Source organism: Hyaena hyaena, unplaced genomic scaffold (genome assembly GCF_003009895.1).
Source record: "Hyaena hyaena isolate Hyena2069 unplaced genomic scaffold, ASM300989v1 scaffold_186, whole genome shotgun sequence".
NCBI lineage: Eukaryota > Metazoa > Chordata > Mammalia > Carnivora > Hyaenidae > Hyaena > Hyaena hyaena.
The window spans coordinates 386,887-399,890 of record NW_024080818.1 but is presented as its reverse complement, the minus strand read 5'-3'; the positions used below and the strand labels follow the sequence as shown (position 1 = coordinate 399,890).

Below are 13,004 nucleotides of genomic sequence, written 5' to 3'. Positions count from 1 at the left end.
GAAAGACCATAGCGAACACAGCCTGCCTGAGTAGCGCATAGAGAGACATTTTTCTTCTCTTGTGGCATTATCATTCCTGGTGGATATTTCTGCTCAGTTCACTGAACAGTCATTGAATTAGTGTGTTGGACACGAGTAGGTGACTAAACAGGGCATGTCTGCACATGTTCTGTGGGTTAGAGAAGTCTGGAGGAGGTTAGGTATGTGTGTGCTTTGTGTGTGTGTGCGCGTGTATGTGTTTGCCTGCATTTATTTTGTGCTTTTGAAATGGTCATTGAAAATTGTCTCAAATGACCTTTATTTAATATTTTTTTCTTGAGAAAGCGCTTAACCAGTTTACAAACTAGCATCAAAATATGTTCACTTTCCCAGTGAAGCATTTTATGGAATTAAAACACTGCTTTGAAAGTGATCCAAAAAATAAGATTATACTGTGAAGTTCAAGGTAAATGTGTGAGATTTATGGATGCATTTGGAGTTCACCCAAGGCCTTGAAGATCTGTTTTTGTGTTTTTATTTTGTCATTGTAGAATACAAAAAATTCTTTTGTATTCTATATGAATGTGGGACAATTTCTAGGATTTAGTTTCTCTTTGTTTCTGGGTACCTGTCTTCCTGAAATTACTTTAAGGCTTAGTATTTTAGTAGAAACCAATGGCAAGAGGTTGAGAGTGCACCTTTTTCCATGTTGAGGCTACTTTTGGACTGGTTCTGTGTTGACCCTGTTGAAATTCATGTGCACCTTGGTCTGATGGGCTGCTGCCCTAGGCCACCAGGCGAGGACTGTGAGTTTATACTCTCAGCCAGCATCGTCTGTTGGCTGTGTAAATATGAGGTCTCATACATGCATGTACAATATTTTGCCCTTGATGCTGTTGATAATAAATAAATAATTTAAAACTCTGAATTCATGGTTGTCCCCTTCTCCCCAACAGTTAACTATGAGTACTGTTGTTTTTTTTTTTTTTTTTTTTGCTTTGATACCCCCTGTTGTACAGTGTGAAAAATTTCAACCTTTCAATAAGGAGTCCTTTTACTGGAAAAGAGTACCACTGCTGATCTGGTGCCCAGACTGCAGGCATAAGAATGAGACCCTGATTAATGGCTGGGTATGCCCCCAAGGTGTTGGGGTTTTAGTTGTCTCACCTTCACACATGGGCAAAGTAGCAGCTGATGGTCCTATTATAAATCATTGATGAGGTGTGGCAGAACAAGTTTAAATCTCAGTAAGAACCAATGTTAAAATTTTGGTGGTTACCTTTTTATTTAGAAAAATCTTTGAAGAGGTTCAAGGCTGGTGTAAGAGGATAGTGCTATTTGTGTCCCATACACACCCTGGCATCTCTCTGGAGACTGTAGAGGCATGCTTTTTCAAAACCTGGACTCTCACTCTTTTTTCCTGATTAGATTTGTCAAAGGCCTTCAGAGTAAAGCATCATACAAGTTTGTTGTTTGAGTTCATTTTGCACGCATTACTTCTTGTTCTGCGTCTCTTCTTGCTGCCTCATGCCATTAAGTATCCATGTCCTAGACATTTCCCTCAGTTGGGGTCTGCAGACGTTCTCAGGTTAGAATATTTTTCCTTTAAAAGGGGTGTGTTGGTGTATGAGCAGAGATTAAGAAATACTGACTAAACAATAATAAACACCCTGGAATTTGAAACTGACTTTTAACTCATTTAAATTCTTGTCATTGACTTTCACACTTTTCAGAAATTTTAGGAAATAAACTATAAACTACCAGGGTGCATATTTTGGTCGTTGTCATACTTTGGGTCTTTACTTCCTTTCCCTTAGTTTCTCTGCTAAGGGGTCGTAAAGTTTTCTGTCAGTAAACTTGAAACACAAGTCACTTCTAAAGCTTTTGTTTTGGGTCTTTGCATCCTGCTGTAATTGAATATACGGTGGCCTTGGTGTTTTCATTTGTTTTGGGTCTGTGAGAAGCTAAAGAGTAAAAGAGAAAATTATGTACTAGTTTCCTTCCAGTGTGTGTGTGTGTGTGTGTGTGTTTATATAGCTTTGTATTTGTACCTTTGTAGTAGGACAAGGGAGATCAGGCAGAGAGTTCTGACTAGTTTTTTTTTGGACATACAGGGCCCTCCTGATGGTGAGTGCAGCATCGATGCTGGGCATGGGAGCCTTGGTTTTCTAGAAGGCCACAAACTCCAAATCTTTATGTCAGTGGTTCTCAGTGTGTGATCCCTAGATCCTCATCCTTCGTAAGTTGTTAGAAATTCAGATTTTCTGGCCTCACCTCAGGCCTACTGAATTGGAAATTCTAATGGTAGGGACCAGGAAGCTGTGTTAAAACCCATGGGATTCTGATGTACTCAAATAATTCAGAACCACCTCTTAAGGCCAGGGTCTTTTTAGCTTTTGAAATAGACATTTTGTACATATGAGTGTTTACTGGAGCTCCAGGTTCCCACCCGTCTGAACCAGAAATAGGACAGAGACAGCACTAATATTAATTGCTAGCCCATTTCACATAGGATGGTGGTTGGAAACCATGGATTTACTACCATATTATCTTGAGCTAGTTCGTTAACCTCTCTGCTTTCTTTCCTTCAACTGAGATGTGGAGATAATAGCGTAAACTATTGTCATCTCTCTCTTACAGTTGAGGAAGCTGAGGGACAGGAAAGTTCCCAAGGTTCTTAGAGCCATTCTTACATGGAGCTGCAGGTTCCAGTTTGGACAGTTGGATTGCAGACTCCGGCCTCTAGCCCACTGCTCTCTTGGGGTGCATTTCCATTTAGTCGTCTTCCTCTGGCATCGCTTCCACCTGTAGCCTCATCTCCCAGTGCTAGGAAGGTGGGTAGAGAGCTAGAACAGGATATTCCCTTGCGGTTGCATCACAGCAGGGGCTGGCCTCTTGCTGACACTTCACAGTGTGAAGCTCAGTGTTTCTTAGACCCAGAGCCTCCAAGTCTTCTTTTCAAAAGCAGGCCTCGAAAGGGTAAAGGCAGCCCTTCTCTGTCTTTGGTCCTTAGTGGGAGTGTTGTGGACCCTGTGGGGAAAGTGTTGGTTGTTGCTGTGGTTGGAGAGCTATGACCAGTTCGTGGGCAGGGCTGGGTGTACTAGATATCCGTAATGTGGACAGTCGGACTCGAGGGACAGTTACATCTTGCTGGGCTGTCAGATATGCCTCTGGACTATCTAAATCTTGTTTTTTCCTCTCTCTGTTCCAGGTGGGACTCTAGTTACATCTGATCTCAAAGTTTGTTATGTTAAAATCATGCAAAAAAAAAATAAAAAACCATTTAATACATCCTGAGTTTCTGAGGTAACATTGCATTTTAATAAATTTAGGTTTTGTTTTAGTTTGAAACTTTACCAAGAGTTTTTACTGTTTCAGAAAAGTGGTATCATGCTGTCCCTGACCATCTGAAATGGCAGTAGAACATGTGTGATGTCTGCATTTGTACTTCCTGCATTGTAGGGATTTCCAAGTGTAGGAACAAGTAGAACAATTTATTCATGACTCTGAGGGCCCCATTTCTCAAAGTTTAAAGTGCCCGTGAATTACCTGGGAATTTGTTGCAATGCAGATTGTGATGGGGGATTTTTTAAATTTTTTTTTTGTTTTGATTTATTTTGAGAGACAGTACGTGTATGCAAGCGGGGAGGGGTAAGGGGGTAGAGAGAGAGGAAGAAAGTGAGTCCCAAGCAGGCTTTGAAGTGTCTGAGATGTTAGAGGGGAGCCCGATATGGGGCTTGAACCCACAAATGGAGATCATGACCTGAGCCCAAACCAAGAGTCAGATGCTTAATCGACTGAGCCACCCAGGTGCCCCAAGATTTTGCATTTCTAACAAGCTCTAGGTGATGGTACGGCTTTTGGCTGCTGGCCAGTGGACCATGCTTTGAGTAGTGAAGGTCTAGTGTTGTATACCTGAGCATATTCAAATACCTATGTTATCATAACTTAATAATTTTTTTTTAGAATGAAGGCATTATATTGATTTTATAAAAAAATACTGATATCGGATAGTTACCGTTTATGAGTTTCATTTCAGATTCAGAAAAAGCGTGTTATAAAATAATTTTTTTCAGGATGGTGCATTGGGTTTGATAGGTTAGAGCCACTGCTCTGGATGATTAGGTAGATCTATCATGAGTACAAATAGAATTATGGGCCCCAAAGTCAAGATAGTGATTCAGAATATACTTATTATGTTAATTGTTTCAATCAGGTTATTCATTTTTTCTTTCTTTCCTTTTTTTAAAAAATTTTTTAGATGTTTGTTTATTTTTGAGAGAATGAGAGAGAGAGAATGATCAGGGGAGGGGCAGAGAGAGAGAGGGAGACACAATCAGAAGCAGGCTCTAGGCTCTGAGCCACCAGCACAGAGCCCAGTGTGGGGCTGAAACTCACAAGACTGAGTTGTGAGATGATGACCAGAGCCAAAGTAGTCTGCTTAACTGACTGAGTCACCCAGGCACCCCATATTTTTTTTTTTTTTAAAGAGACATGTTCTTTACAGCATTGATCTTTTTCTTTGTTGTTTATTATTTTGAGAGAGAGAGGGAGAGCAAGCATGTGCAGGAGGGACAGAGAGAGGGAGCGAGAGACAATTCCACTCACATCTCCACTGTTAGCATGAGGAGCCTGATGCAGGGCTTGAACCCACGAACCCATGAGATTATGATCTGAGTCGAATTCAAAAGACACTCAACCCACTGAGCCACCCAGAGGCCCCTTTCCTTTTCTTTTTCTTTTTTAAAGTAGTCTCCATGCCCAGCATGGGGCTTGAACTCATGACCTTGAGATCAAGAGTCAGTCTACCATCTGAGCCAGTCAGGTACCCCTCACATACTTATTCTTTCAGCAGATATTTATTGAATGCCTATGTGTGCTCTCTGCCAGGCACGCTCTATGTGCTTGGCATGCATCTGTGAACCAAATAAAGACTGTTGATCTCCTGGACCTTACCTGGTGTGGGGTGGGGGTGGGAACAGACAGTACACATTGTAAGTAAATGACAGGACATTTTAAGTGGGTGCTATGGATTGTTGAAAGGTTAGGGATGCCGGAGATGAAGAGGACAAGGTGAGCAGTTCCAATTTTAAATAGGGTCATCTGATTTCTCATTGAGAATATGAAATTTGAGCAAAGCCTTGGGTAGTTAGAGAGTTGACTCTTTGGATACCAGGGAAAGCAATCCAGGCTGAGGGAACAGACAGTACAGTGGCCCTGAGGCTTGAGGCCCTCCAGCTGGCCTGCTTGAGGAACCACAAGACCAGTGGTTTGGAGTCGAGTCAGCTAAAGCAAATGTGGTGAGGAAGGAGGTCAGAAAGGTAATAGCGATAGGGACTTGTGGGACATAATAGGGCCTTTGCTTACACTCGGAGTTGGGGAGTTAATGGTGCTTTTGAGCAGGCGTAACATAGTCTTCCTTTAAGTTTTAAAAAGCTCTCTGTGACTGCTGTGTTGAAAAAGGCTTCCAGGGGGCGATGGTAGAAGCAAGGAGACAGGAGCCATTGGTGTGTCCAAGCATGAGATAATGGGGACCCTGACTCAGAGAGGGCACTGGTGGTGATGAGTAGGGGTCGGATTCTGGATGTGTTTTCCTGCAACGTAGAATACACGATAAAATGTTCTCAGAACTCAAGGCTTCCAGCAGTACCTGTATAGATCTTAGTGTGAGGAAAATCTGATGTGTGACAAATAACTAACCATGGTTCCACGTTCTTTTCCTTCTGAGGAGTGTGTGTCTGCATGCACGTGTGCATATGTTTGCAGGACATCTCTCTGCGGGCTAGCAGTTAGCTGTTAAGTACTGTGAGCAGCTGAGTCCGTGTACCTTTAGACTAGAACGTGAAGCAGCCCTAAATGGAACTATAACTGGTCCTGAAAGCCTCACACATTTCCTCTCGATTAAGCCAGACATATTTCTAGTAGAAACATATGCTGTTACTCAATTAATGTTTCTTGTAATACTCTGATGGTAAATCAAAGATAAAAATTCAATTTTCTCATCCCATTTCCTTTCTGATCCCATTTGTCCCCCTTCTTTCTTAGACTCAGAGACTATAGAAGTTTTGTTAGCACACTCAACTTTATTTAAGTTGACTGACAGCTTTCTGACTTAAAATATGCATTATGTAGTTTTGCCCTAGATTTTCAAATAGTTAATTTGAAAAAGTGGGAGCAGTTTGAGGCGCAGTGTTGATATGTGTATGCAACTAATTTTTTGTGCAGGTCACGATTTCAGTGACCTTCGTGCTTGGAGGAGACTTGATTATCATAGAGCTAAACTTCCTGTAGCGGGGTCTTTTGAAAGCTTGCCAAAACAGTGGCTTGCCAAGATGTTAGGTAGAGTACACACACAATTAAGTAAAGTTACATGGCATGTCTCCAGGAGACCTCGGCTCTCAGCCAGGGTGACCTTTCAGGTGCTTATATGTCATAAACTATTTTGTCCTAATGCTTCCTGCTTAATCACAGCACTGACTTTGATCAGTTGGGTTTTTTTTTTCCCTTTCTCTGTTCGTTTTACACTTACAGCAATTACTTATGGAGTATATGTTGAGTATATGTTCTCATTTTTGTGCTATGGCTAGCATTACCCCAACAGTTACTAAGAACTTTTCTTGGCTTTGAGTGAGGGAAACAGAAAGTAGTTTCATTTATTCAAACTTCTCCCCTTTACTCTTTCAAGTCTATATTTTAGGAACTCTGATTTAGTTCTAAGCACAACTCAATGATTTGGGCTGGATAAGGTGGTGGTTGTATTCTCCTCTTTTCTTTTCTTTTTTTTTTTAAAGCCCAGGGCTATTTCTGATGTGACCTTGGGAAGAACAGTTTTCCTCTATCTATCCAGTAGGAGATGTTTTTAAGGAGAGTATGAGTTGTAGCTACGTATTTTTAGACCACATTTTCATATGGCATTTGTACTTTGGTGGCATGGAGTCATGGAAATTTCTCTTCCTGGTCTTGGGTTGAGAAGACAGTATTTTAGTGCTGGCTCTGTTTGGTTACCGTGCTAGAGTAGGGAGCCTCATTCTTCTCATTTATAAATGGGCATAAAGATACATGCCTACCATTTACCTTAGAAGTGGTAAATACTGTCAAGTGAGCCAAGATGTACCGAAGAATTTTGCAAGCCCTAAACTTCCCTTCAGATGTTGCTGGTCATGGTGTTGTGTTTATTCCAAAGCTTGTGCCTATGAACCGTACATTTCTGTCTTTAACTTGCTATGGGATCTTAGGTAAGTGGAGTGAGCCATTTTTCTTGAACATAAAATAGGGATGTGCTTAGGGTCTGGCGGGGAAGGGAGAACCCAACTATACGGTCTTTAGAAACAGTTCCAGTGTACAAGTGCTATGATTTTATGTTTCTGCATGTGGGGAGGATTTTTGCTCATTTCTTTTCCCAACTTGTTACTTAAAAAATTTTACACTTACAGAATAATTAAAAGTATCATGAAACGCACGTACCATCTATCTAAAGTTAACAGTTGTTAATATTTTGCCACATTTGCTTTATCACTCTCTGTTTATTTGTGTATTGGTTTTAAACTTTGAATTTCTGCTCTCTGGTGTGTGTTCAGCAGTTCTCTTTTGCAGAGTATAGTAGTCGGCCATTAGTCAGGCTGCAGTATATTGGGTTAAGTTGGAATTTTTATGTCCTTCTGATTAATTGATACTTTTTCTTGACCAGGATGAACTTACTGCTGTGAATGTAAAACAGGGCTTCAACAATCAGCCAGCCTTTACTGGAGATGAACATGGTTCAGCCAGAAACATTGTAATTAACCCATCAAAGGTAATGCAAATTGTCTATTTCCTAAAACTTCTGAAAAAGTGTGTGTGACACCCCTGTTAGTTAATGTTAATTAATACATTAGTGTTATTTAAACCACAATCCATATTCTGGATTCCCCAGGATGTCTTATATACTGTCCTGCCCTAGGACCCAGTCAGGAATCGTACATTGAATTTGGTTATCCTGTCTCTTCAGTCTGTTGTAACCTAGTACAGGATTGCTCTCCACCTTTTCTCATGGTGGTGTTTTTTGTTTGGGGTGGAGGGAGGGTTTCAGAGCTGCCATTTTTTAAATTAATTAATTAATTTCAAACATTTTACATACTTAAACTCTTAATTCTTTTTTAAATTATTATTTTAATGTTTGTTTATTTTTGAGAGAGAGAGAGTGACAGAGCATAAGTGGAGGAGGGGGAGAGAAAGGCACACACATAGATCTGAAATAAGCTCCAGGCTCTGAGCTGTCAGCACAGTGCCGGATGCGGGGCCAGGTCATGATCTCACAGTTTGTGAATTCAAGTCCTGCATTGGGCTTGCTGCGCTCAGCACGGAGCCCACCTCAGATCTTTTGTCCCTTCTCTCGGTTCCTTCCCCACTTGAGCTCTCTCAAAATAAATAAAATATTAAAACACTTATAAAAAACTGAAGAGTACAGTCCAGTTAATTTGTCTTATATTGCAGTACTGTATTCTAGATTTGTCTGATCTTCATGATAAGATTCAGGTTAAATATTTTTGGTAGGAAGACTATGTTGTATATCAGAAGACATGCAGTGCCAGTTTGCCCTATTATTGGTTATACTGAGTTTGAGCACCAAAGGTGGTGTCTTCTCTTCATATTGTAAAAGTAGTTATCTTTTCTTTGTAGTAATTTCTATAGGGTGATACTTGGAGACCAAATGATTATGCTATTCTTCAGTAAAATTTCATCATGTGATTTTATCAGCAGTTGATGGATGGTGCTTGCTGAATGATTTATTTTGCTGGTGGTTGCAAAATGCAGGCTTTCCGGTCGTCATTGCCATTCTTGTGTAAAAGAACGTCTCATTTTAAACTTGATTTTTATTTATAATTATTATTATTTTTGAAGTTTATTTTTGAGGGAGAGAGAGTAGGGGTGGGCAGAGAGACGGGGATAGAGGATCCAAAGTGGGCTCTTTGCTGACAGAGTTGTGGGGAGCTTGAACTCACAAACTGTGAGATCACGACCTGAGCTGAAGTCAGACACTCAGCCGACTGAGACACCCAGGCACCCTGTCCCTTATTTTATTTAATTTTTTTAAAGTAGGCTCTATACCGGGGGCGCCTGGGTGGCTTAGTCGGTTAAGCGTCCGACTTTCGCTTAGGTCATGATCTCGCGGTTCGTGGGTTCGAGCCCCGCGTCGGGCTCTGTGCTGACTGCCAGCTCAGAGCCTGGAGCCTGCTTCAGTCTGTGACTCCCTTTCTCTCTGACCCTCCGCTGCTCACACTGTCTCTCTCTCTCCTAGAAATAAATAAAAATATTTAAAAAAAAAAAAAAAAGTAGGCTCTATACCCAACGTGGGGCTTCACCTCACCACCCTGAGATTAAGAGTGGCATGCATTACCGACTGAGTCATCCAGGAGCCCCAAACACTTCCATTTTTCTTTTCTTCTTCTTCTTCTTCTTCTTTTTTTTTAAATAACCTCTACATGCAACATGGGCTCTAACTCAGCAAGATCAAGAGTTGCATTCTCCACCCACTGAGCCAGCCAGGGGCCCTGACACCCCATATTTTAGTATCACTTTGTACCTTGGACTCTTTAAAATTTGATGTAACCTCTTTTCTCATTTTGATGTTTAAATTGCCTCTCACTTGGTGGTGGGGGGGCACCTTTAACCTGTTCCTTGGGTGCTTTTGACACTCCCATCATTCTTTGAGTGCTTTTACACTTTTGCTACAATAACATACTTCAGGTTCATGTTCTTTCTGTACCCTAGCCTGTATCTGGATGCTTGGCATGCTGATTGCTACTAGAGTAGGTCATTTCAGTGGACAGAGATGGGAAACAACATATAGATTTGTTTCTTCTCTTTTCTTCTCTCCTTTTACTTTCCTTCCTTGTATCTATCCACCAGCTCCTCTGCAATACCACAGGGTTTTTCCTCTTTTCTGTTCCATCTTTGTATCTTTTCTTCCAAAGAGAGAACCCTTGCTTTCAGTAAACTCAGTATATTTATTTATCCTGTCTTAAAATACACCTAGAAAAGTTCTAGAATAGACTATACTATAGAATAGACTATTCCAACAACAGTTACTATGTAAAATTTATGATTTTCCTATAATACTTTTTGTCCTTAAACTAATTTTCATTAAGGGTATATAGTCAATGTTGTCATAAAAATGTTCTTTTTTAAAAAATTTAAAAAAATGTTTTTATTTATTTTTGAGAGAGAAAGAGAATGTGAACAAGGGAGGGGCAGAGAGAGGAAGACAACTGAATCTGAAATAGACTCCAGGCTCTGAGCTGTCAGTGCAGAGCCTGTTGCACGTCTTGAACTCGTGAACCGTGAGATCATGACCTGAGGTGAAGTCGGACACTCAACCAACTGAGCCATCCAGGCGCCTCCAGAATTTCTTGAATTGAAATTTTTTTTGTGTGGTTAACAGTTACATATATGGGTACAATTATTTGTTTCTGTTTGTATTCTTTATTTAAAAAATTTTTTAATGTTTTATTTCTGAGAGAGAGCGCGCGTGACAATTAGAGAGAGACAGCGACAGCATGAGCAGGGGAGAGTCAGAGAGAGAGGGAGACACAGAATCTGACACAGGCTGCAGGCTCTGAGCTAGCTGTCAGCACAGAGCCCGATGCAGGGCTCAAACCCACAAACCGTGAGATTATGACCTGAGCCAAAGTCAGACGCTTAACAGACTGAGCCACCCAGGCGCCCCTGTTTGTATTCTTTTAAAGTTTGCTTTTTTTCATCCTGTTTGAGTTATTTTAATTTTCTGAATATCGAAAGACTTTTATTGAAAGCATCATACTACAAATGAAGAGAAATCAAACAAATATATTTCCTCCTTCTTCCCCAGAGATAACATTAGAGGTTTGTGTATCATTCAAGATCTATGTTTGTGAATGTACACACATACACTTGTAATTGACAGTTTGCTAATCAACTGAAATATTTAAACAGTGTGAAAGAAAACAGAAGCATTTTCTACAGATAGTCCCATCAACCAAACACAGTGTTTTTAGTTTTCTCTTTTTCCAGTCTTCATACATTTTTAACATCACAGCAATGATTGTGTATATGTCGTAATTGGCATTTTAAAAAAATTGTGGTAAAATAAACATAAAATTACCCATTTAAACATTTTAAGATGTACAGTTCTTTGGCATTAAGTGCATTTACACTGTTGTGTAACTGTCATCGCCATCCACCTCCAGAATTTTTTTTGTCTTCCTTATGTTTTTTAAAAAAGTAAACATTATTTGGTATGGACTTTATCTTGAGGCTGAAGTATTCATGCTAATAATTATTGATTGACAGATAACGAACATTCCATTGTTTATGTTCTATAGTGACCTGAAACGGCTAGCATTCAGCAATTAGCCTGTTGCCCATTTCTTTTCTTTTTAATTCTTTACAGATTGATTATTGATTGATTTATAGAGCACGCATAAGTTGGGAGGGGCAGAGAGAAGGAACTGCAGGATCCAAGCAGGCTCCGTGCCATCAGAGCAGAGCCCAATGTGGGGTTCAAACTCAAAAACTCTGAGATTATGACCTGAGCTGAGATCACAAGGCAGACGCTTACCTGACTGTGCCACCCAGGCGCCCCAGCCTGTTGCCAGTTTCTTACCATTCTTTATGAAGAGGTTGTAGTCATATTTGAACATATAGCTTTTGTTCTTTAGGGTGAATTCCCAAAAGCATATTACTTGGATAGAAGGTGTATTAGCCTCTTAGGGATATTGTAACAAAGTACCACAGACTGGATGGCTTAAATAATAGAAATGTGATTTTCTGAGAATATTTATTTTCTCACAGTTGAAGGGTCTGGTAGTCTAAGATCAGGGTGTGAGTAGGTCTGGGTTCTTCTGAGGCCTCTCTCCTTGGCTTGTGCAAGGCTGGCCTCTCACTGTGGCCTCACATGGTCTTTTCTCTGTATGCATGTATGTCTGGTATTTCTTCTCTTTCTTACAAGGACACTGGTCCATTGGGTTAGGCCGCACCACTAAGACTTCATTTAACTTTAACTGCTTTAAAGGCCCTGTCTCCAAATACAATCATATTGGGGATTAGGGCTTCAACATCTGAATTTTGGGGTAACACAGTTCAGTCCATAAGAGAAAATACGAATGCTGTGTGTCTCTTGATAGGAACTGCCAAATTGTTCTGTTGTATCAAGTTTTGTGTCAGTTTAAATAGCTGAATAAATGGAAATAACATCCATTACAACTTCTGCTGCTATCAGCCCTTCCTGGGAGATTTACTCAAGGATTCAAACCTTCTGAAGGGAATTTGATCTTATAAATATGGAATACATGAACTACACTGTAGTCCCTAAACTTTTTTCCATTTTCTTATAAACTAAATTACTTTCAAAATAGCTTTGGGTGGATGGAAACAAGTTTTAAATTAAACTTTATCTCTCCTACCTTGTCTGATGGAGTGCAAATTGGTATAAAGCTTATGGAGGGCAATTTAACAATGCTGATTAAAATTGCAGAATCATACAAATCTGAATTCTGGAAATTTATCTGGAATCTGTAGCTGTACATGTGTGAAATGACAAATAGGAAAGGCTATTCATTTTAATGTGATCTGTAATAGCAGAAGTTTGGGAAAAACACTCTAAATGTCCGTTAATAGGGGCTTGATTAAATGAAATGTGGTACCCCCACACAGTGCATTATTTGTAAAAATGAATGAGAAATTCTCCATATACAGATGTGGAAGGCTCTTAGACATGTACTAAAGCACACAATGAGGTACATACATAAAAAAGAGAAAATAACATATTCGTGTTGGTTAATGTGTATTCACCTGAAGAAACACTGGAAAGACATGAAACTAAGTAAAGTGGTTACTTGGAGGCAGGCTTTGGGACTTGGGAATGAAGTTCTTTGCTTGTTTAGGTTTGGAATAATGTGAATGTAAAATTAAGTGCACATTCATTTTGATTTTGTGTTTTTCCCCCCCCTCAGGGAATTTTAACTTAGTTTACAATATGCAGTTGTTGATAAGGTTTGTTAGGATGTAAG

The 13,004-nt window shown here is 40.0% G+C and overlaps 1 protein-coding gene across 1 annotated transcript in view; it reads left to right on the top strand.

Annotated features, from left to right (window-relative positions):
• Positions 1 to 13,004, top strand: part of MED12L (mediator complex subunit 12L) — a 324,782-nt gene that overhangs the window by 25,912 nt on the left and 285,866 nt on the right. Inside the window, exon 3 of the mRNA XM_039241007.1 lies at positions 7,667 to 7,771. Coding sequence (XP_039096938.1) covers positions 7,667 to 7,771 — 105 coding nt within the window. The remainder of the gene's footprint in view (positions 1 to 7,666; positions 7,772 to 13,004) is intronic.